The sequence below is a fragment of the Cimex lectularius genome, unplaced genomic scaffold (assembly GCF_000648675.2).
Source record: "Cimex lectularius strain Harlan isolate CLEC.00 unplaced genomic scaffold, Clec_2.1 scaffold19, whole genome shotgun sequence".
In the NCBI taxonomy this organism is placed as follows: Eukaryota; Metazoa; Arthropoda; class Insecta; order Hemiptera; family Cimicidae; genus Cimex; species Cimex lectularius.
In genome coordinates this window covers 834867-859914 of record NW_019392664.1, presented here as the reverse complement: position 1 = coordinate 859914, position 25048 = coordinate 834867, and the positions used below count along the sequence as shown (strand labels likewise).

General features: G+C 31.1%; 3 protein-coding genes across 4 annotated transcripts; 1 reads left to right on the top strand and 2 right to left on the bottom strand.

Moving 5' to 3' along the window:
• The first annotated feature begins 88 nt into the window (after positions 1 to 88).
• Positions 89 to 5793, top strand: LOC106662348 (putative zinc finger protein 840). Of its 2 annotated transcripts, XM_014386391.2 has the most exons (3): positions 89 to 286; positions 3785 to 3906; positions 4195 to 5793. In XM_014386391.2, the coding sequence occupies exon 3, from the start codon at positions 4220 to 4222 to the stop codon at positions 5360 to 5362; it is 1143 nt and encodes a 380-aa protein (XP_014241877.1). In that variant the 5' UTR covers positions 89 to 286; positions 3785 to 3906; positions 4195 to 4219; the 3' UTR covers positions 5363 to 5793. The 2 variants fall into 2 exon arrangements, with proteins under 2 accessions (XP_014241877.1, XP_014241878.1); XM_014386392.2 differs by lacking the exon at positions 3785 to 3906.
• Positions 5794 to 6109: 316 nt separating this feature from the next.
• On the bottom strand, positions 6110 to 11291 carry LOC106662401 (probable peroxisomal acyl-coenzyme A oxidase 1). Its single transcript, XM_014386469.2, has 13 exons — positions 11074 to 11291; positions 10685 to 10844; positions 10464 to 10632; positions 10279 to 10402; positions 10100 to 10219; positions 9896 to 10020; positions 8058 to 8224; positions 7832 to 7997; positions 7587 to 7777; positions 6976 to 7125; positions 6809 to 6914; positions 6607 to 6753; positions 6110 to 6549 (listed from the first exon to the last, which is right to left on the bottom strand). The coding sequence occupies exons 1-13, from the start codon at positions 11201 to 11203 to the stop codon at positions 6292 to 6294; spliced, it is 2013 nt and encodes a 670-aa protein (XP_014241955.1). The 5' UTR covers positions 11204 to 11291; the 3' UTR covers positions 6110 to 6291.
• Positions 11292 to 13992: 2701 nt separating this feature from the next.
• Positions 13993 to 23788, bottom strand: LOC106662321 (probable peroxisomal acyl-coenzyme A oxidase 1). Its single transcript, XM_014386344.2, has 13 exons — positions 23510 to 23788; positions 19123 to 19288; positions 18568 to 18736; positions 18385 to 18508; positions 17462 to 17581; positions 17277 to 17401; positions 17056 to 17219; positions 16828 to 16990; positions 16546 to 16736; positions 16342 to 16491; positions 16151 to 16256; positions 14688 to 14834; positions 13993 to 14627 (listed from the first exon to the last, which is right to left on the bottom strand). Exons 1-13 carry the CDS (start codon positions 23643 to 23645, stop codon positions 14367 to 14369), a joined length of 2022 nt encoding a protein of 673 aa, XP_014241830.1. The 5' UTR covers positions 23646 to 23788; the 3' UTR covers positions 13993 to 14366.
• Positions 23789 to 25048: the final 1260 nt, after the last annotated feature.

Below are 25048 nucleotides of genomic sequence, written 5' to 3'. Positions count from 1 at the left end.
AAAGATCTTTATTTCTTGAATTTGATGATCGATTTGTGGAAGTCGATGGATAAATTTGCAACTCTACTCCAGGTGGAGGAGGTGGGAAACTGCGCAGAGTATTGGGGTTTGGATTCCGTGAAGCGTTTTTTTACAGACCCCCTGTTTAGTGTTTACCATGTGGTCATCTGTTTATCCAAGCTAGTCTAATTTACTCGGACCCCCCTTTAAAACTTGTTATTCCCAGTGAAGATTTAAGTCTTTAAAGACTTATTATACAACTTTAAAAGTGCTAGTAATAAACAAGGTGAGTTTTGCCTTTTGAATTTGATATTATTGCATGACAAATATAAAAAAAAAATGCTTTATTGTTTTACCCGAGAATGTTTGCATCTTGGATTTAAAATTCAAAGAGAAAAAGAAAAATATATATTTTGTGATCTATTTATAAATCCCCTTTTTGTAGAGAATATTCTGAATAAGTTGCGGGGGTTTAATGGCACCTGTTGCATGCACTTGTTTGTTTTGAATAGTTCATTTCAGAAATACACCCGCTGGCCATTTTCATAAATATCGTCCAATTTATTATTATTGCATATTTTATAGTCTAGAGCAGATTGTATAATTTTATTTTGTGATTATTAAACGAAGTACGTTCTACAGTAAATATAAACTTCAGCATGAATTCATACGAATTATTATTATATAACTTACATAAATTGCTATTTTACTGATGAAATATATTGTTTATTCTGTTTTTCTTTCTAATTTTTTTCTTGTTTATTGTACATCCTATTTTCCACCTTGGACGATCTGTACAGTGCTTTTTTTCAAGGTTGAGTTTTGTTTTTATTTGTAAAGCACAGTGTTATTCAGTAAATATAAACTTCTTCATGAATGTATACATAAATTGCGATTTTACGATCAAATATAACTTTAATTCTATTCAAGCCATTTTTCATTATATCTTTATTTTATTTTTATTTATTTATTTTTTTTATTGATTATTATAATTGTTTTTGTCACCATAGACGATCTCGGCCAGTACTTATTTTTTCCGTTTGCGTTTTGTTTAATTTTTATTTCGTTTGGTAATGCGTAGCGTTATACAGTGAATATAAACTTCATCATGGCTTTATACAAAAAATTGCAATTTTCTGATAAAATATAATTTTCATTCTTTTATAATCCGTTCTTTAAATACATTATGGTCTTCTTTTTGTTACTTATTATCCCTCATTTTTTCATCATGGACGATCTCTATCGTGTTATTTCTTTTCCTAGTTTGTTTTTTGTTTTTATTTTATTTCTTTTAGGAAAGCGTAGTTGTATTCAATAAATATAATTTCATCATAAATTTATACATAAATGTGATTTTACAAATAAAATATAATTTGCATTCTGTTATATCCTGTTTTTTCTTTCTAATTTTTTTCTTGTTTTCTTTTGCTTGTTTATTATCCTTCTTTTTTTCATGGACCATTTCTATATGTTATTTTTTTATTTTTTCCTAGTTAGCGTTTTGTTTTTATTTTTATTTCTTGTGTTATAAAGTAATACAATTTCAGCATGAATTTATTAATAACAAGCAAAGTATGTTATGCATGCAACATATATGAACTAATAACTTACCAATTTCCTGATATTAACTATTATCAATTTTGAGGCTTCTCTAAAAGCTCTCTCTCTCTCTCTCTCTCTCTCTCTCTCTCTCTCTCTCTCTCTCTCTCCTCTCTCTCTCTCCTCTCTCTCTCTCTCCTCTCTCTCTCTCTCTCCTCTTTTTTTTTCTTTACTTTTCTCTCCTTTAATTGTTAGAATTTTATTCATTTGGCCTGGCTGAATTTTCATAACTTGCGTTTTATTTATTTTTTTACCCCTGGTTTAGGTAGAGCATAGTTTGTTATACAGTATGTGTAAAACTCTGCATGAATTCGTAATGATTTTCATTCATTCATCTTTTATGATAAAAGAATTCTCATCCTTTTTCATATCATTACTCACTATTATGCCCTTATTTTACTGGCCTTTTAAGATTTTCTTTCGTTTAATTTTTAGGCTTCTCTAAAAGTCAACTCGATTTTTTTAATATATTTTTTCAGCCCTTTATAAACTATTCAAGATTCTCGCCTTATTCTTACTGATCTCTTAGGATTCATTTACTTTTATCTTCTTTAATCTTCACTTATAGATTTTAATAAATTTGACCTTATTAGAATTTTTCGTAGTTTCTTTTTTTCTTTGCTTGTCTCGTAGTATGCTATGTGACTCATTTCAATGCCATCTTTAAAATAGTATAATAGCTATAACAAAAAGTAAATTCCTCATCTTTTACAAATTAACTTGCCATTCTACTGCTAATGTCGATTCTCGTCCTGTGCTTACTGATTTCTTAGAATTTTCTCTCCTTTAATTTTTAACTTGTTATAAACTCGAGCTGGCCGAATTTTTCCTAGTTTTCTTTTTCTTTGTTTGCTTTTATATACTGCTAGTGTGTTATAATATGTCTAATTCTTTAAAATATTTTAATTTTACCAACAAAAAGTATATTTCTCAAACTTTTACAAATCAGTATTCACGATTCGACCCATATCCTTTCTGGTTTCTTATGTTTGTCCACTCGGGTTCGCTGAATTTTTCCTAGCTTTCTTTTTCTTTGTTTAAATTCCGCGTAGTATTCTATTACGCGTCTCAACTTCGACTCGATTTTTAAAATATGTAATACTATTTCAGAAACAATAAATATATTTTTCATCCTTTTACAAACCAGTGTTCACGATTCGGCCCTTTCGGTTTTTTTTTTTATTTTTCTTACCTGTTCTGATTTTTTTAAACTCAGTTTTTCCTAGTTCGTATTTTTGTATTTTTATTTCTTATCCAACATTTAGGACAAGCATAGTATTATTGTACATTATTTATAAACTTCAGCATGGACTTGTAATTAACTTGCTATTCTGATGCGATTTTTTTTTTTTTTTTTTCCCCCCCTTTTTTTTTTTTTTTTTTTTTTTTTTTTTTTTTTTTTTTTTTGTCCCCATTAATTTTCAAGTTTCTCAAAAACCGAGTTGGCTTAGTTTTTTAGATAACTTAGTACCCTATAATTTGCCTAAAATTGAATTTTAAAATATTACAATATCACTTACAAAAAAAAATATTTCTCAACCGATTACAGTTCAGTATGCACGATTTTTTTCTCCGATTTTCTCGGTATTCGCATATTCTGTTCTTTTCTGTTACAAATTTCTCAATTTCAGCCTAAGATTTAAAAAATTTGCAATTTTAGTTTTCCCCCCAAAATTTTATTGTTTTTCAGGTTTACACAGTTCAGCCAAATTTCTTGCATTTTCTACAATTTTTTATTTACCAATTTCCTCATTCAATTGTTGATATTTTTATTGCTCCGTGTATTTTTCTACTCCCATTTAGAAAATTAAATTAGTCTGTCCTCTATAAACATATTTTCCATTCTTGCCTATTCATTTTTTTTCTTTAAGTTTGTCTCCGGTTTCATTGTTGTTCATTTATTTTCTACACCTTCTCTTCATTTCAATATTCACAATTCTCTGCTATGTTTTGCTTTACTTTTCATCCTTTTAATCTAATTTTAATTTACCCAATCTGTCTTGAAATGTTTCCCCTTTGATGAAGTTTGATAAAATTCAGTTATAATCCTTTCTTTGAACAACAAATTTATTATTAATCCTTCTGTCATCACTGTTCCCGCTAGGGTGAATTTCTCTAACGATTTCAATTGTCATACCTCATCGCATCATCGCATGCACTTAGTTGAGTCTGCCTACATTTTCAGGATCCAGAAAAATCATTTGATCGATGGAGACAATTATTGAAGGATTAAAAAAAGAGATGTGTTGATGTGGACCAATTTTATTGAATAAACTAATAAATTAAAGGATGTAAAAACAACGTGCAGTGAGTTGAAAAATATTTGTACAATTTTGTGTTTTTAACACAATTTTATTAGATAAGAGTTAAAATAAACTTTTAGAATTTGATAGCTAAGTAATTTAGTAATTGGTTGATGATCATTCACTAACATTATATAATTTAATCATTAAAAAATATGCATGTCAGCTTGATTTTTAAATAATAGTATGAATATTTACCAATATTGATTATAACATGTACCTTGAAAATTAATTATCTTTAATTTTTTTAGTTCTTAAGTTGTTCTTTAAAACTAAACCTCAATGCTTGCAGGAAAATAAAAAGGTTACCAAAGGAAATGTCAACTAAAAAAATGGATTGGCCAAGGTTGTGCATGATTTGTTCGACATATGTCAAAGGAAGCGAATTGAGGGATCACATGAAGTCACACGCTGGAAAAATCAATCATCAATGCCCGTATTGTTTTGAATACATTAAATCCAATGACATGCCCAATCACATGAAGTCGCACACTGGTGACAAGCCGTACTATTGCACTGAATGCAAATTCAGATGCAAGAGCAAGACAATGATCAAATTCCACAAGAAACGTGAGCACAATTGGGAAGAGAACAACGGCGCTGTCGTCAGTCGTGATCCGGACAAGGAGTCTACAGACGAAGAGAATGAGGAATATCCAACTTCAACATCTTCAAACACCGCACCCAGCGAAGAAGATTCGCTGGAAATTAAACAAGAGAGGGAAATCTATCCTGACAGCAATGAAGATTCTGAAAGCAGTTCAGAAATCCCACAAAATGCTGTAAAAAGCTTTTATTGTCAGTTATGTTTCACAACAGTTGCATCGTCAGATATCGAGTCGCATAAATGTATCAATTCCTTCAAAAGATCAGACTACCATTTTCTGCTCAAAGACAGACACTTTGAACTTTCTTCAACGCCTTCCTCATCTGATATCCAGACTCATGAATTGGGTTTTCAAACGATAAATGAGTTAGAACAGGCTCAGCCTTTCCAAATCGATGCGATGCCTACAAATTACTCGCTAACTGCAAACTACCCAAGTTTGAAAAATCCAGACACCCTAGTCTGCGGTATATGTTCCTTAAACGTAAACATCAATGAAATTTCTAAACACATGGAAATGCACAACCATTATAAAAACGAAAACGATTATCTTGACGATGGTAGGCACAAGAGGGCAAGAAGAGAAAGCCCCAATTTTAAAATATCATCATTCATAGATATAACAAGCACTGCTAACATGAAACAGTTACCTCAAGAAGAATCGACAAAATCGAAAGGATTTCAACTTCTGAACTACCAAGGTGAAAGAAGACAAAACACATACGCCATTAATGATGCGACCGCCTATTGTCGTGTATGTTGTTCTTATATACTCTTAAAAGACATACACAGTCATAATAAATTGCATGACACCTCAAGACTGATTTATACTGAAAATAACTATAGTTCCTAAATTTAAAGTTTTACCTTTATATTACTTATATATAAATATATATATATTGCCATTTAAAAAATATATATTGTGAAGTTTGTAAATATTTTTATTTATATTATAAAAAAAATTGTTCATCTTGTCAAATCCTTTTTAGCTCATTAATTACCGTTTAAAAATTCAATTGGTTTGCAATGTTTACTTTCTTAGATAATTTTAATTTTTCTATTTCATGATACCATAAATATTTGCCTTTTTTTATAGTAAAGTAACTAGCAAAGTGAAACTGTATTTTAGAAAACCAAAGACAAACTGTTAAAAAAGTTGATGAAAAGATCAAAACGTATAACAAAATATATAAAAATGTGTTCAGATTTATTGCATTAGTTTGGTTTAGCACTTTGACATTCCTATTATATTTTAAATAGAATAATAAATCTTTTTATATATTTTTCTGTTTCGCTTATTTAATAGTCTTGAAAACATCCGTATACCTCAATTTTAATTAAAACAGAAATCAACTTTCTTCTCGTTTTGTTTTATTTGTTGTCACAAATTGGACAGCATTTTAGAACCATCTGCACAGTACAATAAACCTGTAACAGTACTTGCAGCACAAGGCCCTTTCAAAGTTTCAACTGTGAAAGATTAGACCCTTGAGCCTTTGACCCATTTTTCTTTTAAGCCTTTCCAGGTAGTAGACCTCACAAAAAGTCTTTCCTGTCATAAAAATGGTTTATTTGAAATTTTAAAATTCAATTTTACATTTAATAAAATTGTTTTAGTAGACCACCATAGTACAATTGAACAAATTGAAGAAAATCATTTTTTTTTAATTTGATTATATATTAATCACATTATAAACAATTTCATTGATAATTGTAATTATTTGTTCTCAAAAGAAATTAATTTAATATTTAGCCACAGGTTGAAACAAATAATTGCAAAAGTCACAATCGTGATTTCAATGGTTTTATGTACTTTTCAAAAGCAGCAGGTACTGGTTGAGAGTTGAGTGGGCTCTTTTTTGCTTCAGAAAAAAGCCGTTCGTAAACATTTCCATCATAAGCACCAATTGCAGACTGAAGAACTTTGTCCGAAATGTCAAAACTGTCGACAATAGGAATTGCATTCGGTCTTATTGCAGTCAGCAATGAATTCTGCCAGTCTCTAATCGAACTTATATCTTCGTTTTGTATATTTGTGTACTGGAAATGGAATTAGTTCAATTTCAATAAGGCTCAATGAAGCGATTGAACTCTCACCATTATGAAGTACCCGAAGTTTTTCAATAAGTAATAAACCCCGTACAGCTCGCCCAACTGTGTTAGCACATTCCTAAGCTCTTGGGATAAAGTTTCTGTGTTTATCAATCGTTCATATCGATCCATCATGAAGGAACGGCAATGTGCCTACAAAAAAATGAATTATAAATATGTACATTTTTTTAATGTATTATATTTGTACCTCAGCACATAGCACCAAGTTGTTCGAGTAAATGTTCCATGCTTCTTCACGAATAACACCAGATGACATCATACAATCAATTTTCAGTGACGTATCTCTGATTAATCTGAAAGTTATGTTTTGAAAATTTAATAATTATGTTTAAATAGCAATAATAATAAATTTACCCAATTGCGACGCGCTTATAAGCATCATTTAAGTTATGAAATGTGTTTCTCCATGGGATATCTGTTTTTGAAGCGTGTGTGTTGTAATATTCCATCAATCCAGCCAATTTTATACCTTGATTTGCTTGTTTCCACATTTTTAATAAATACCTTTAAAAAACAATAAATCACTCATACAAAGCGCTACTACAACTGGTTTGAAAATATGGAATAGAACTGAGGAACTACTAGACCTTCCTTCCAGTACTACTTCCACAACAACCTTACAATTTTATTTATCCAAAAATAATTCCTCACAAATTTACCAAGTTCAACAATTATCTCTCTTCTATCCCTATGTCTTGCTCAAGCCTTGTCCAACAAATCCTTCCCTACAATCCCATAAGGTGTCTCAAGAAGAAATAGCCCTGCGACCTCTTTTCGGAGAAGGCAAGATGTTTTATTAGTGTAGTGAAGTGGGATAAAATTGATTAATTATTCTCTTAAAAGTAATTTCTCTAGTTATTATATAAACTCTAGCTGTAACATTTCTATGTATGCTCAAATTACACAATGTAAACAAAAATTGCAGATTGTAATTTTAAAAATTTTATAATTATAATTTTCCTTACCTCCCAGTTTGAAGCATTAAAACGGTTGTTTCTCCTTCATACGTTTCCACAGCGGTTGTAGAGCTATAAAGATTTGGAAACCCGCTTGAAGTTAAATATCCTTGACCTCCACATGCTTTTCTACACTCTTCTATTCCGCGTACAGCATCCGTTGCTGTCAACGCTTTTAGACAACAAGATAGAGCATGTATCTAAAATAGTAAGGCCATAATTTGACCTACTACACAACTTAATAGCATCTTTACCTCAGCAATGGTCTCATCCAGTTCAGAGTTATGAATATCTAATTTTGTCGAATCGTGCATTTGTGTTAGATATAAAGCAGCATTAGAAATCATCATAACTGAAGCGATATGTGGGAATAATTTGTATTGTTGTGTTTTGTATTCAATTACATAACACTCGCCCTCTCTTTCAAAATAGTTTTGATATACATAAATTCATTGATCAATTTATTTATTTTTTAATTACCCTGGTCTCATTTCAGATTGTTTTCGTACACAACTGTATCTTGTGGCAATCGTAACTGCTTTAGCGAGAGCAATGCACACAGTCCATTTGACAAGAATAACTCTGACCATCATCATCGTTCCATAATTGCTTTTCTTTGTTGATGGATTTTTAACATAGGTACCATCCTACTATGCAAAACAAGTTATAATTAATATGTATTGAAATCATAAATAATATGTATTAAAATCATCAGCATAATTATTATAAAATTTATAGTTAGTTCTCTTACTGAACATTTGTAGGCCATGCCTTAAGAAAGGTTCGTGTATTTTTAGAGAAAAAAATAGTGCATTGGTACAAACATATTTTACACAATTATTTTACTTATTCAAAATATGTTTGTACCAATGCTAATTTTTTTTTAGTATAGACCATAAAGGGCAAAAAAGGTGGCCACTCAATATTTTTACTTTCTTAATAATTAAATTTACATTGAATATAATACAAAATGGTATTATAGTTAGCATTTTATGGTTTTAAAGAATTGGAGGAGTTGGTGACTGTAATGATTAAAGTGTTAATACAGTACTCATCACTGTAAGGTAAAGGACCTGGGTTCAAATCCAGTAGCCCTGCATTCAAACTAACATATTTACATTTTTTTCCAAAACATATCTCGAGGGTAAAAAATATAGTAAAAATAAGTAATAATAAGATAATAAAAAGGGACAGTTAGAACACAAAATTTTGGATTCGGTTAGAATCATCACATTATTAAAAATTCGTGTGAGCAGTATGCTCAACTTCACTAGTTTCGTGGTCCTCTTAACCTATTAATATCTTACAATTAATTAAGGTTTTCAGTTGAGATAAAAAAGTCAATGGCACAAGCAGGATTCGAACCCACAATCTTGAAAAATGGCAAAAAAGGAGGGAAATTCAAAAAGTGTGGTTGAGATGTGAAGTTAGTGTCTGAGTGGATCGAGGTCACGATAGCTCAAGTGGGAGAGCAGCGGCGTATCAAGCTGAAGATCGTGGGTTCGAATCCCGCTCATGCCATTGACTTTTTTATCTCAACTGAAAACTTTAATTAATTGTAAGTATTCTCAACTATACCCAGCAATCTAAAAGGCTTTCCTTCATTATGAAGAAGTTGGTTTCTGAACTACTAACTGGGTTTTAAGGATTAATCGTTCATATGTTAGAGCAGCAACTCATCATTGTAAAGGTCCCGAGTTCAAATCGCATAGGACCTGAATTCAAACCTAGAGTACTTAACAAATTGGTTTTTATTTTTGACACTGAACCCCAAAAGTTGATATAACATTGTAGTTGAAAAAAAAAATTAAATCCATTATGTTTAGTGTTCTGATTGACCAAATTACTTCTTTCAATTAATTATTCTTTGTATGTTAGGTCTTAGCTGGAATGAAAAAGTTAGTGTCATGAGTGGGATTTGAATCCACCTTCGAGCTGAAGGTCATGGGTTCAAATCCCGCTCATGACACTATTTTTTTCATTTCAGCCAAGACCTTACATACAAAGAATAATTAATTGATAAAAAATTAAGTTCAGATCACCACTGTGCTAATTGTTTTATGGTGATGAATATCCCCTTACTTATTAGCAGTAAGAAAACGACAAAAGGGCTTAAAAATTAAAACACCGATATATTGAATGAATGATCGTTAGAAAAGGAAACCTTTTTGATTTGAGTGAAATTGTTATTTAAGCAAGTTCAGGTGTTTTTTGATTTTACCATTTTGTCAATTTAACATTTCACACTAATTAATCAAAAATTTTTGATTGAGAAAAATGCTCAATTTTTCTCTTTAAGTATATTGTGGACAAATCACCTTTAGAATTTCAGCACTTTTCATTAACATGTTTGCTCGTGGTATCCTCACATTATTGAGACCCATAAATCCTTGATTGATTCCATTTAGACCCAGTTTGCTTCCAAGTTCTCCAATGGTAATTCCTGTAATTGGTAGTTACAAAAATAAAAATCACTGCTTAATTTAAAGGCAAAAATTTAAGTATCTATACCCAGACCATACCTGGAAGAGGCATGTGAGTTTCCTCGTTACGAAGCTGCATTAAAAACGCATGCGGACCATAACATTTTTCTTGTGAACACAGTTGAGCGAACACCACCGCATAATTTGCTGTATGTCCCACTGTATTTTTAAAACAAATTAGTATTGTGTATCAAAGTCATAGCCATTGGCATTCTTACACCCGGCAGGCCACCATTTGTGTGAAGTAAGGGTGGGTGTATTCAAAATAAATTCTTCAGTCTTTGGATCGTACGTTGCAGTGGTCTCTATACCCCTTACAAAGGAACCATGACCGAGTTCTGACTGAACAATTTAATATTTTCAATTTCAGATAAGCTATTTACTTTTTTAACCAATTATTTACCTGAGCGTATGTTCCTATTATCTGCATTTTCAACACCCGTTCAATCCATTTGGCTTGTTGATCTATATTTCCCATATTGAAAATCGCAGGTAGGAACATAGTGTAATTTATCACAAGTGGCATTCCGTCTTTAATAAGAGCATCTGCGATATTCCCTCCGAGAACAGTTCTAATAATAAGGTAATTAATTTATATATTTTTATATACTGTTAACAATTTACCTGAAAATTTCTATACCGTCCCCATGAGTTTGCTGCCATTCGATTAGCTTCTCAAACAAAATACAAGACCGCTTTAAGGCTTCTTCGTATCTTTCAGCATAACTTAAATACTCAATAGGAACATTATCATCAAATCTTTCATCGTTCATAAAGAAATCAGCTATAAATGATAAATTGACAATCTTAGTGATATAACAATCATTATTATTTTCTTTCTATGAAATTCTAAGAACAATACTTTTTTTTAAGTTTTTACAGACAGAGAAAATAATTTTTGTATTTGCGCTTACTAATAAGAAATAGCTAATATAACAATCTTTACTTTAAATCTTTATTTTTTAGATATAGACAACTGCTTTGAGAGCTTTCAGTGAAATTTAAAGTCTTACTTAATCTTCGTCTGATGTTTGTATTATCTGCCCCACCGTCAAATACGTTGGTAAATTCTTCAGAATTGAAAGTGGCTTTTTCTCTTTCTTTGACCAGTATTGGATTGACTTTCATGGTTTTAGATTCCATTTTGAACTAAGGCTAGCGCCCTTAAAGGTGAACATTAATCAAATGAAAAGACACCACCGAATTATAAGCAAGCCTGTATAATTGATTAATAATTAATTTATACAATTGTAATTCTTATTGTTCTTACCTTTGCGACTTAATTTATAATCCACTTATATTTTTACATAATGAAATGACAGAGCAATTTGTATTTCTATAAATAGAATCAAAAATTAACGATTTAAAGAACAGTCTTTTTATCTTTCACTACTTAGCTTTTTATCATAATATACATCAACTAATTATACTTTTTTTTTTTATAAAGTTTTGGTTTAGCAATTAATTGAAATAATTAAATAGGTTATGACTGCTAAACATATATGGATTAATAATACATTGCATTTTTCAGCCAAATTAATGTGTGGCGTTTAGTGACCGTTAGTTGATGATTATTTGGAGATCATGAGAAGCGGTATGGTGTGACGTAGGTTTAGAAAAACATTTTCTTTATCATACCAACGTTTCAATCTTTATTGAAATCTTCTTCAGGGCCTGGGATTTATAAACATTGTTTAAATTATACAAATACATATAGCATGTGAAAAAATGAATTTATACAATGCTAGAAATTTTAGACTCACTCAAAGTATCTGTACTCACTTTGACACAACTAACACTTTGAGTGAGTACAAATACTTTGAGTCTAAAATTTTTAGCATTGTATAAATTCATTTTTTTCCCACATCCTACATGTATTTGTATAATTTAAACAATGTGTGGTATGTGTAGTGACCGTGCCACTCTCGACATGACACGCAAGAATGGCACAATTACACAGAAGACAAACACTTTGAGCCCTGAAGATGATCTCAATAAAGATCGAAACGTTGGCACAATAAAGAAAATGTTTTTCTGAAACCTACATCACACCAGACCGCATCTCACGATCTCCAAATAATAATATATAATAATTTAAATCATTGGTGCACACTTACAAGACTTCTGTCAAAAATATTAGACAAATAGCGCAAGAAAGTAAAACTCTTTGGAGGGAGTTTGAGAATGTTTAAAAAATTATTTTTCTATTTCTTTATTAATGCCATCTTTTTCATTTCTTTTTAAGGTTTTCTTACTTCCTTTTTGGTTTTCTAAAATGAATTAATTTCACAATTAACTAATATTCAAACACATAAATCAAAATGTTGGCATGATAAAGAAAATGTTTTTCTGAAACCTACATCCTACCAGACCGCATCTCACGATCTCCAAATAATAATATATAATAATTTAAATCATTGGTACACACTTACAAGACATCTGTCAAAAATATTATAAAAATAGCGCAAGAAAGTAAAACTCTTTGGTGGGAATTTATGAATGTTTAAACAATTATTTTTCTTTTTCTTTATTAATGCCATCTTTTTCATTTCTTTTTAAGGTTTTCTTACTTCCTTTTTGGTTTTCTAAAATGAATTAATTTCAAAATTAACCAATATTCAAACATAGATCGAAACATTGGCACAATAAAGAAAATGTTTTTCTAAACCTACGTCACATCTCACGATCTCCAAATAATAGTCAAATTAATATTTTTTCAACCCATTTAATAATTGTCTCATTCAATTTAATGATTGTCTCAACAAATTTAATAACCGTTTCATTCAATTTAATAATTGTTTTGTTCTATTTAATAATCACCTCAATTAATTTAATAATAAGTTGATGGGTAGGAAAAGACAATTTATTTCCTACCCATCAACTTATTAGGGAGCTCTACAAAATTAGGATGGACCTATCAAAAAATTAATTTTAATAACCATCCCTTTAAGGATTTTATAGTCAGGGAAAAAATAAATAGAAGCAAGTAGTTGTGAAAACCTTTATTTAAATTTAAAAAAAAAAAAAATTATTTAATCAAAAAATAAAATATTGAAAAAATGATAATTTTAACAACAATTAATGGAGTGGCAGTTTTGCAGCAGCTTCAAAAGGACATCCATTTGCAAAATTGGTGCATTCAGTTCAGAAATTGAATTGATGCTGCAGCTTAATATTTCACTTAAGTTGTATGGTCCTTTGGCTTCAGCTAACAGGGTCCTCACAGCTGTCAATCTAGGGGAATGCATATTCTGCAGGATTTAGAGTTGGCGAGTAGGGCAGCAGAAAAATAATCATATGAGAAAATAACTCCACAACCTCTTTAACTTAGCAGTTTTATGGATCCAGGCATTGTCCAAAACGAGAAATGCGTTACTTAATGTAAGCCCATCAAGTTTTGTACACAGCTCACGTAAAAAAATCCCAAAATAATAAGCTGTTACCGATTATCATTTTTCCAATATTTGGATTAAATAATTTAATAAAAACTTTTTTTAATTTAAGTAAAGGTGTTTGCAACTTCTAGCTCGTATTTATTTACTCCCCAACTATAAAATCCCAAAAAGGACGATTATTAAATTAGTTTAGGAGATTATTACATTGAATGAAACTATTATTAAATTGATTGAGACGATTATTAAATTGGTTGAAAAAATTATTAATTTGACTGAAAAATCCAATATTAATCATCATAATATTGTAACATAGCAATATTGCTTGAATATCCAATATGTAGTTGGAAGTTATGCTCTCATGGACGATATTATGACAAAGCAGGTTGAATGAATAACATAAACATACTTCAAAATAAATAAAAAACAACCACAAAATAAATAATAACGATGAAAAACAAAAACAATACAAACATTTCAATATATATATCGGCGAGGATAAGCAGACCAGGATGGTAGGTAATTATCAAACAATAGGAAGAAATTTCAATATATGTTTATTTGCATAACAGTTAAAAAATGTATCAATCACATTTGATAAGTTTTTAAAACTAAGCTTCAAGTGGAAGAAGCCACAACTCACTGTGTATAAAAATATATCATTTTTCTTTAAAATTTTTATAAAAGGATCACAATTACAAAAGCTATGAGTAATTACTCTGACAAATGTTGATGGAATGTGATAAATAATAAAAATACAAGGTTTTCACAAAAATGCAACCAATTAAAAACACACCACTTTAAACTAGGTACATATGTACAGAACTATATAAAATATGTTAATGTCTATAACATTTAAAACGTAATAAATTAAAAATAAAATTAAAATAATGGGCCCGAGTGTAAACATTTGGTTATAAGTTGGATTTTAAGAAAGGTTTCAAATATTTCTCAAAAGAAGAATTGACCGGTTTCGCATTTAGAGGACTTTTATTAGCCTCTTCAAATAACCGCTCATAAACATTGCCGTCATATGCTCCTAACGGCGATGATAATATTTCATCACAGATATCAAAACTATCTACAATAGAAACCGCGTTTGGGCGTAACACAGCCAATAAAGAGTCCTGCCAATCTTGTATAGAGGAGATGTCACCAATCCTCACGGAAGAATACTGAAAATATATATTTGATTATTTTTAATCGAATGGTATATTATTTTGAAATATTTTTACCATAAGGAAAAAGCCAAGGTTGTTAAGGAGAAAGTAGACTCCATAGAGCTCACACAGTTGCATAAGAACAGTTCTCAAATGAGGGCTTACGTTTGCTTCTTTAACTGACGCGAAAAATTTTTCAATCATGAACAACCTACAATGTGCCTGAAATTTATATTTTAAAAAATTGTTAAAATTTATAATGTGGGTAAAGAGTACAAAACAAAATTTATTTAAGGCTAGCATCAAAGATGTTAAAGTTTCAGTATCACTGGAAATATTTAAAAATTTAAAAACATTAAACTACTGTTTTATCGAAAAAAATTCAGATAATATATGCCATATATTGAGGGATGAGAGACAGAGTCTCAGAGAGAAATAGTGAGTCTACAGTTGTTAGGATTTGTCTTTCTTCCAAATCAACTTCTTCCAAATTGGGCGATAAAAATGTAATCCACGTGTTCACATTCCAAAACAATTTTTATTAACTGCTTAAAATCCACAAAGGTGGCTAAGCTGAAGCCTGACACCCCCTCCAAAGCTCACACACTTCATAAAACTCTAAAAAAGATCTAACTCAATCGTCTACAGTTCTGCAACCAGCAACTGCCGCATGCAAAATCCAAATTCTAGCTCATCACTGGGCGCTGACCAATGACTAACTCTAACCTCTAAACTGTAACTGACTTTTGACCAACTGCCGAATGTCAACTCACTGACAAGTCAACTCAACTCAAATGGTCTGTACTCGTGTCAACCACTGACTAACTACTAGTGAAAAATTACTACCATTTTGGTAGCCCAAACCTTTTGCAAATCTCCCCAGATGCATTCCTTCCCATGGCAGCTACAGTCCCTCCGGCTTAACTATTTTGCATTTCTTGAGCTTTTCTTTGGAGGGGATTCTTGAGCGTCCAAAGAAGACACAAAATGTGTTGGTTCGGCTTTTACATCCTCATTCTAATTGTTCATTAAATATTAATTAGTTACGCAAATAGGTTTTTTTTTTTTTTTTTTTTTTTTTTTTTTCTTCGTTATGAACTATGCATATTAGCCATGGTGACAATTCTTATATGTGTGTTCAAATTAAGGGGGTTATCGTGAAAAAAGGGCCAGAGGCAACGGTGGGAATCGAACCCACGACCGCGGCGTGAGAGTCTCTCATGCTAACCGCTCGGCTACCGCAGTCCCCTATGCAAATAGTTAGACAAAAAAATGTCTTTCATTATGTTTTGAAATAACCAAACAATTATTGAACCCTGTGTGGATTTACTAAAAGTTCTTTATGCAAAACAAAGTTACAATTACAATAAAAAGTAATACATTAATCACATTTTTCTGATCAATAAATCTATTAAAACAAGTTATTCTTCCTGAAAACTTGTTCTTCTTAAAAAATAGCCTTGTCATGACATATATATTTTAAATTATCTACGCTAGATATACATAATTGAATTGATTTTGGTTCCAGTAATCAGTACCTGTGCGCATTGAACAAGGCTGATAGAATAATTATTCCAGGCATCTTCTTGCTGTACTCCTGTTGCAATCATCCTATCAACTTTACCTGTTGTTTCTTTAATTAGTCTGAAAATACAAACAATATTGAATATTTTAGTAATAAAACAGTATTTATTGGAATAGTGCTTTTTTTTTTTTATAAAGTTTTTACCCATAAGCTACTTGGCGGTATGCAGCTATAACATTTAACATAGTATTGCTCCAAGGAAATTTTGTCAAGCTTTCGTTTTGGGTAAGATAAGCAGTAGTTAGTGGTAGTTTCGTCCCAGTTCTTGCTTGGTACCAAGCCTTCATTAAAAACCTTAAACAATTTCAAATTAGCTTATATTTAAACAATTTGCTAATAAATTTTCACCTGGCAGTTTGGAGGTACAGAACGGTGTTTTCTCCTTCGTACGTTTCTGCAGCAGTCGCCATACCGTACGAAAACGGTAAATTGCTACAAGTCATATATCCATGACCTCCACATGCTTTCCTGCATTCTTCTATTCCTCTTGCAGCATCTGAGGTCGAGACTGCTTTTAGACAACAAGCAATCGCATGCATCTAAACATTATTCATTTTTAATATTAATTATTATTGTACTTATAATTTTTAATACTAATAATAAACAAATTTAAAATAAGATTATATTTACTTCAGGGAGACGTTCCAAATCTCCTTGTTCAAGTTCTGAAGTCACACTATGATACATACTCCACAGCCAATTTGCTGAAAACAACATTCCGAAGGCAGATGCAATATTGGGGAATAATTTATACTGTTGTGTTTTGTATTCCATAATCAAAGGTTCCGCTTCTCTAAAAAAAATTTAATAGGTTAAATAATTTCTATAATTAATTGAGGTCAGTAGAGTTAACTGTACCCAGGCCTCAATTCTGATTGTCTTCTAACTGCACTGTATCTTGTAGCTATTGTCACAGCTTTAGATAAATAAGACAATGAAACCCCTTTAATTAAAGCTACTCGGACAAATATCATCGTTCCATATGTCAATTTATCGCTTGGCGATTTTACATATGTTCCATCCTGAAAAAGTTAACGTTTATAGATTTGCACCATATATTCAAAACAGTCAAGATTTACCTTTAAAACTTGAGAGTTTTTCATCAACATCTGGTCCCTGGGGATACGAAATTTTTTGAAGCCAAGATAACCCTGATTAGTACCATTCATTCCCATTTTGCACCCAATCTCGCCGATGTCTATCCCTGAGAACGATAAAACGTTGAAATATCTATATATCGGTGAAAGTTTTTTCATCAAAATACCTGGCAGAGGCATATGTGATTCTTCATCCCTTAGCTGGACAACAAAAGGGTGAATTCCATGGCATTCACCCTTTGTATAAAGCTGGGCAACAACAATAGCATAGTTTGAAGTCTGTCCTACTGAAAAAATGAATATGAACTATTTTAAATTATTTTTATATTAAGTTGTTTGTTATTATTTGTTTGTTCATTGTTTTTAATGAGTGACATTTAGGCTTATCTTGCCTCTAGATTCTTTGTATGTGCATTGTTCCACTCCTAGATACAGCCATTGGCATATTGGCAATAATTACAAAAATTATCCTTTTGAAACTATTTTTCACAGTAAAAAAACATTAATTTCTTAATCTTAAAACACCATTTATCAAATATTTTAATTAAATTGATGTAGGAAATAGTTGTTTATAAAATAATTCTACATCGTGAACTTTTATTTATTCTTTTTTATTCTACTTATTGGGCAAATATGACACCCTATTTATTCATACATTAGGTATGAAAGTACAACTTGTCTAACTTGGTAACGTTCCACTTTCAATAAGCCAGTACAAGGTGTTAATTTACACCATGATTAACCAATGTTTTTATAAAGTTAAATAACAGCTGCAGATTTGGTAATGCCCGAAACATCCCATAAAATAAAGTTCCCACTTGAAAAGTTGAACTTTCATACCCTGTGTGAATTCGATATCAGTACCAGAATTGACAATAATAAATGGACTAGCAAACAAATAATCGAATATAAAATAATGCAGAGTCATAATCTGATAAGATAAAATTACATGTCACAAAACAAAAATAAGTTATGGGTGTAATATTAATTGACTACGTAATGCAAACTATTTGTTTGTATTTTTATTTAAATAATCAAGATAAGGCTAAAATTATAATTATAATAATGTACATTGTTAAAAGACACTTACATCCACCAGGCCACCATTTGTAAGATGTAAGCGTGGGACTGTTTAAAATAAATTCCTCAGTAGTCGGATCGTAATGAGCAGTCGTCTCAAGACCACGGATGAATGTCCCATGTCCTAACTCTGTCTAAACAGACCACAGAATAAAAATATTGCTCGATATTTATGCCCAATTTATCTATTTACTTGGGCATAAGTTCCCATTATTTGGCAGTTCCAAGCTCGCCCGATCCAGTAAGCCTGCTGTTCTAATGTTCCTTGGCCCAGAATAGCGGGTATAAACATAACATAATGGAGTGCAAAAGGCATTCCATCTTTTAAAATTGCAGAACCTAACATTCCACCAAGGATAGCCCTGAAATTAAATTTTCAAAAATCGTACAAGAAAAAGGCTAATAAACTACTACAAAACAAATTAGTATAATTAGACATAGTTTTATTAAACAATCAGCAGGTTGTGGTTTGTAATAGGCATGGTTGCAATATAAAAATCTTTCTTTATTGATTGCAAATTATATTTTTAATCCATTGTCTTTTTGTTCACATGTGTAGATTCTAATGAGGCTTTAATTAATTTATATGCATGAAAAAGCTTTGCGTTAAACATTTGCCTCCAAATATCTAAGACCTTCATCATTTAATGGCCAATTTAAAAAAAAACCTGCTGACTTATTCAAGGCTAACAAGTACACTCTCTATTCTTTATTTCTTTTTTTTAATTCAAAGGATTATCCAACTTACTGATATAGCTCTACTGAGCTACCAGTCTTCTTGAGGTCTATCCATTCATTGATCTTTCCGACCATAAGGCACGATTTCCGTATAGCTTCTTCATACCTTTCAACGTATGACAGATATTCTGGAGGTACTTTATCGTGAAGCAGAGGATCCTTCACAAAAAACTCAACTGAAAAAAGAGATAAATATTCTAATGACATGATAAAAAGCAAGAAAGGCATGTGTAATGTATGTATATTATGATAATAAAAAATAATATTACAAATATCAAATTAATCATATATTTTCAAATTTGATAATAACGTTTTTAATGACTTTGTATCATAGATAATCTACATAGTAATAATAGGTGTAAGACAGAGATAATACATAAAATGATTTTATACGCATACTATTTTTGATATTCAATTTTTTATGGGGGTCTGCAACAGCAGAGGTCATATCAACTGGTGTTTAAAAAAAGCCCATTTGTAGGATTCAAAAGCAGGGCCACCGGATTTGAACCCGGAACCTTTACCTTACAGTGATGAATGCCGTTTCAACCCTTTAACCATTGTGGCCACCAACACCCCTCCCTTCCCTCAAAAAAAAATAATAATAAATAAATAAATAAAATTTTTAAAAAAATAAATAAAAATCAAAATTAAAAGAAGAACATATGAATATGAATATAATTTATACCAATCAAACTAATAAAAAACTTTTTTTATCAAATGTTTGATGTAATCATTTATAATGGGTGAAAAATTAAATTTTGTTAACAATAAAAATCAAAACAGAAACAAACGAACACCTCACTCACACTTAAGAAAAAAGATGAACTTTAAAAGTTAGATAGTTAGATGTAATATTTCAGGGTATGGTATACTGCGCCCTTTAAGAGCTATTGTATCCCCTGTGCTCTGCCTAAAGCACATCGGTGAGTCCTATATCATCAAGAAACTTGATTAATAGGCCCGGTTTCAAACTTTAAAAGTTATTGTTATATATTAAAACCTGCATTTTAATTTGTCAATGACTGTTTAGAAAATTGCAACAGAATTAAATTGCTCAACAATAGCTTTTTTTTAAGCAAGGAATTGTGACAATCCAAAATCTCAGAAATCTCGCCTTTGTTTTATTATTAACGATCTGTCGCTTGAGCTTTTACGAATGACCGTAATTATATTCTTTCATATGACATTGGGGTTTTTGATTAATGAAAACATTACTTCATAGGTTTTACATTAAATTCATTTTTGAGGCCTTACAGTCTTCTTTGAAATATCTCGGGTACAGAAATGATTCTACCCTTTCTAAGCCATCCATTTCAACAATTTCCTGAGATATTCTGTACAGGAAGCCTCAAAACTCGAAACTGCATTTCAAGTAAAAACTATCAAGCATGTTTTCATTCATCAAAACCAACATTCCGTATGTCTGCACAAACTTTATAAAAATAAAAGAAAAAAGACTTTAATAGGATAATTTTGGTCTTACAAGGTTACCAGGTTGAAACACAGATTTGTGAAAAACATTTTATGGTGATTCTACACACCAAAATATTGGACACTATCCGCGACCATTTGTGGTTAGGCCCTTCAAGAAAATTTTTTTTTATTTTTTAGTTGAAATTTTCCATTTTTTAATATTCTTTTTTCGCTGTTCTTCTTCAATCAACTATGTACAGATATCATTTTACAGCATTTTTTAATGATTATGCAGAAATTGTGAGATGTGGTCTGGTGTGATGTAGGTTTTAGAAAAACATTTTCTTTATCGTGCCAACGTTTCGATCTTTATTGAGATCATCTTCAGGGCTCAAAGTGTTTGTTTTCTGTGTAATTGTGCCATTCTTGCGTGTAGAGAGTGCCCTCTGAAGATGATCTCAATAAAGAACGAAATGTTGGCACGATAAAGAAAATGTTTTTCTGAAACCTACATCACACCAGACCGCATCTCACGATTTCTGAATAATCATCAACTAACGGTCATTAATCACCATGCATTTTTTTAAATGTAGATTGCAATAAAATTATTATCAAAGTTTATCAATAACCAAAAAATGTGTAAACTAGGTATTGATTTTTTTTTTTTTTTTTCGTGACATGAAATTTTGTTTTAGCATCTCTACAGACCCCTAAATCTACATTTTTGTTTGAATTTAAATTTGTAAATTTTTGCCGATTTTTAAAGTCATTGCCAGAATACCGATTGAAACGACCTTAACTAAAAAATGGTTAAAAGGATTTTAACGTCAAACAGACTATTTGAAAGAACAAAAATGTATATTTAGGGGTCTGAAAACTTTAAACGAAATTTCATGTTTCTTGAAAAAAAAAAAATTGTTATGGCCTAATTTACCTGAAAAATATTTGGTTTTTAGAGATTTTTTGGTTATTGATAAACTTTGGTAGATTTTACTATATTTTTATTGCAATCTACATAAAAAATACTGTAAAATTATATATGCACATAATTGATTTGCGCAAGAAGAACGGCGAAATAAAAATATTAAAAACAAAAAAATTCAACTTAAAAAAAAAATTAAAGGCCTATCGACAAGAGGTGGTGGATAGAGCCATAGTTTGGGGTATAGAATCACCAAAAAATGTTTGTTCCAAATCTGTGTTCCACCAACCTTTTTTCTTGCTCAAATCAACCATGCTCATATATCATTTTACATCATTTTTTTATGTAGATTGCATTAAAATTATAGTAAAAGTTATCAATAACCAAAAATGTGTAAACTAGGTCTTGATTTCCCCCCCCCCATGAAACTAATATGAAATTGCATTTTAGCATCTCTAGAGACCCCGAAATATATATTTTTGGTTGAATTTAAATTTGTAAATTTTTTCCGATTTTTCAAAAGCCATTTTCAGAATACCTGATTGAAACGACCTTAACTCAAATATGGATAAAAGGATTTTAACGTCAAACAGTCTATGTGAAAGAACGAAAATGTATATTTAGGGGTCTTAGAAGTGCTAAAACAAAATTTAATATTTGTTCCTTTAAAAAAATGTATGGCCTAGTTTACTTGAAAAATATTTGGTTTTTAGAAATTTTTTAATTATTGATACACTGATAGATTTTACCATATTTTTATTGCCAACTACATACAGAAATACTGTAAAATTATATATGCACATAGTTGATTTGAGCAAGTAGAGTGGGAGAATAAAAATAGTAAAAAAAAAGAAAAATTTCCAAAAATGCAAGTTCAAATTTGTTTACTGTATTTGTAAGCGAATAGGAAACAAATATTAGCCAAAACTGGACACTGAACATTTACATATTCCAATGCCTGTCCATTATTTGTCGTCCTGCATGAGTGTGCCTTGTTTTTATCGTTTTCATGACAAATCCGAAATTTTGATTACAGAATCGAATCCATGAGAAAGTCTCATGGTCAACAACAACGTTCGAAAGCTGGGAAAACGGGAGAGAAAATATAATAATCGGCGTCGTTATAATAACGACGTGCAGAAAGTCGAAAACGTTTTTCTCCTGCTCTTCCCGTAAACAATTAATATTGTAATTATTTCCTTAAAATGCTGCTCTGTAATCTCGTTAAATAATCTTAACGCGATCGTGAACAAAGCAAAGTACAAAAACGTCGAAAATTCACAGAATGAATCATCTTAGGAACAATAATTTAATTATTTCAACTGCATTAATTTTCATTACTTTGATTAAAAATAGGAGTAAATGCAAATTTCTTAATAAATGCCTTGAAAGAAGAATGAATATTTATCTCTTGCTAAAATCCCAGGATGATAAATCTCGACGGTCATTTATTCCAGACGAGTTTTAAATAGAAATTCAAGAATAAACAAGAATAATTTAAATCAGTGAAAAAAATCAAAACTGATAAACGTACAAAAGGATAATTGTTAATTTTTTTTTATGAAAGACTAATATTTGAAAACATACACTATCAAACATTAAAGGTATTTTTATTTCTGATCCTACTTTATAGATTAAAAATAATCCTATTTGCCATTTTAAAAACTCATTTATACAATTTAAAAAAAAGATTTGTTTGTTTTTGATTGATTTGACTAGCGTAGACCCATTAAGCTAAAAATTTGGGATTCTTGAGACGTGGAAGACCTCGAAATTGTTTAGACTTGATGAAACGTCAAACATAGCGCCAAATACTGACGATTTCTCGTATTCAAAATAATTTCCCGATCATTATTTAATCAATATTGCCTTTTTAAAAGATTTTTTTTTTAAATGATCTAAAATCTGATAAATAATCTCGATGGGGAACTTTGTAGCAAGACATTGTAAGTGCAATCAATTTGTAGAGATATTTATTATATGGATAGTTATTTTTTAATAAGCTATGCACAACAGATTCAAGTGTCACAATAGTCGCGTTAGAAAGCTGGAAATTTACCCAATTCTCTCCTTTCCTTGGTCTTCTCGGCCCCACCGTCTATCAGGTTGGTGAGCTCTTCGACATTGAAGGTGCCCCGGTTCCTCTCGTTGAGAAGATCTGCATTCAACGTTTTGACAGCTTTCTGGACGACCATATTTCAATTAATGAACGGACTGTAGGTCAAAGAGCCGTTCTCTCAGATAGCATTATCTCGGGATAAAAAAACAATGGCCCCCCACTCGTAGAACTACAATGAAGTAACCTGCTGCCTGCTGAATGCTACATTTGACAACTGGGTAGTAGCCTGTAGGTATACCCCACCAGTCGTTTTGCGGTGACCTTCCCACCCGTGTCGTGCTCCCCCTACCAATCTGGTTGGTGGAGTGCAAAAAACCCGGGATTTCAAATCTTGGCTACTTCCTGCATTTATTTTATAGAATATAATATAATATATATTTATTTATTCGTAATAATATAAATTACACCCAATAGCAGAATAGAGTTGATGCTAGGAGTTGGTCTGCGAGTTAGTTAACTCATGCTGAACCGGCATTGGGTCCATCTTCACTCGCGGGTTTGTTCAACGACTCAAATTCATTTCGGTAATTCATCAGTCAAGCTTCACTTCAGAACCACTCCTCAGTATTTTTGTCAAATTAATTTCAAATAAAATTCTAAGGGGTATGGCAAGATTCGAACACAGAACTGCTAGCATCCAAACCTAAGTTAACCATCCTAATGACTCAGTCACAGCAGTTCTCTATTTTCCACTATGACTTACATTTCATAATAGGTATTTTATTAGATAAATAGTATTAACTAGAGAATGGGTTTTAAAAAATTCTAAGCTCGTCAAAAGAGTCATTAAATAAATCAATTATGTATTGTCAATTTTATCTCCAAGTCTGTGTAATTGTTAGGAGAATAGTGCAGTAATTGGTGGTAAAAGAGCAGAGAAGATTGAGCATGATGGGGTTTGGCTAGTGGGAATGTCTGTAGAGAACACAGTGGCTGTTACTGCAAAATAAAAACTTTTGTTTTCAGTACTCATTGTTATTAGTTTTTCAATTGTATTTATTCATTCTCAGTTTATTTTTGCAATTCTTACTTTTTCTCAAAGTTCGGACTCCCCAAGGGGTCCGCAGACCACAGTTTGTGAAACCCTGGTTTAAACAGTTATAGGCGACAATGATTTAAATCGTTGACGACTTTTAATACTTCACAGACCAAAACAGTGAGCATAAGCAGACCAAAAAGATCAGAAATAACCAAACAACTTATAAACTGGTGGATAAGTAGAAACACTTTACTTGGAGCATTACTGGTCTAAATCAGAACTAAGTAACTGTCTACTTGGTTTATACCAGCGGTTGCAGCAAGCTTAAGAATTAATATGAGAACTATTTTAAGTTGATAATGCCTGATATCTACATCAAATCGCTAGATAGTCCAAACAGCTTGAGCTATTTAAATATTTACAAATGTAAGTTGTTCAGCAATGCCAAATTGTATGTTGTAGAGGTGTGTATGCATAAGTAAGGACCTAATGATCTTTAG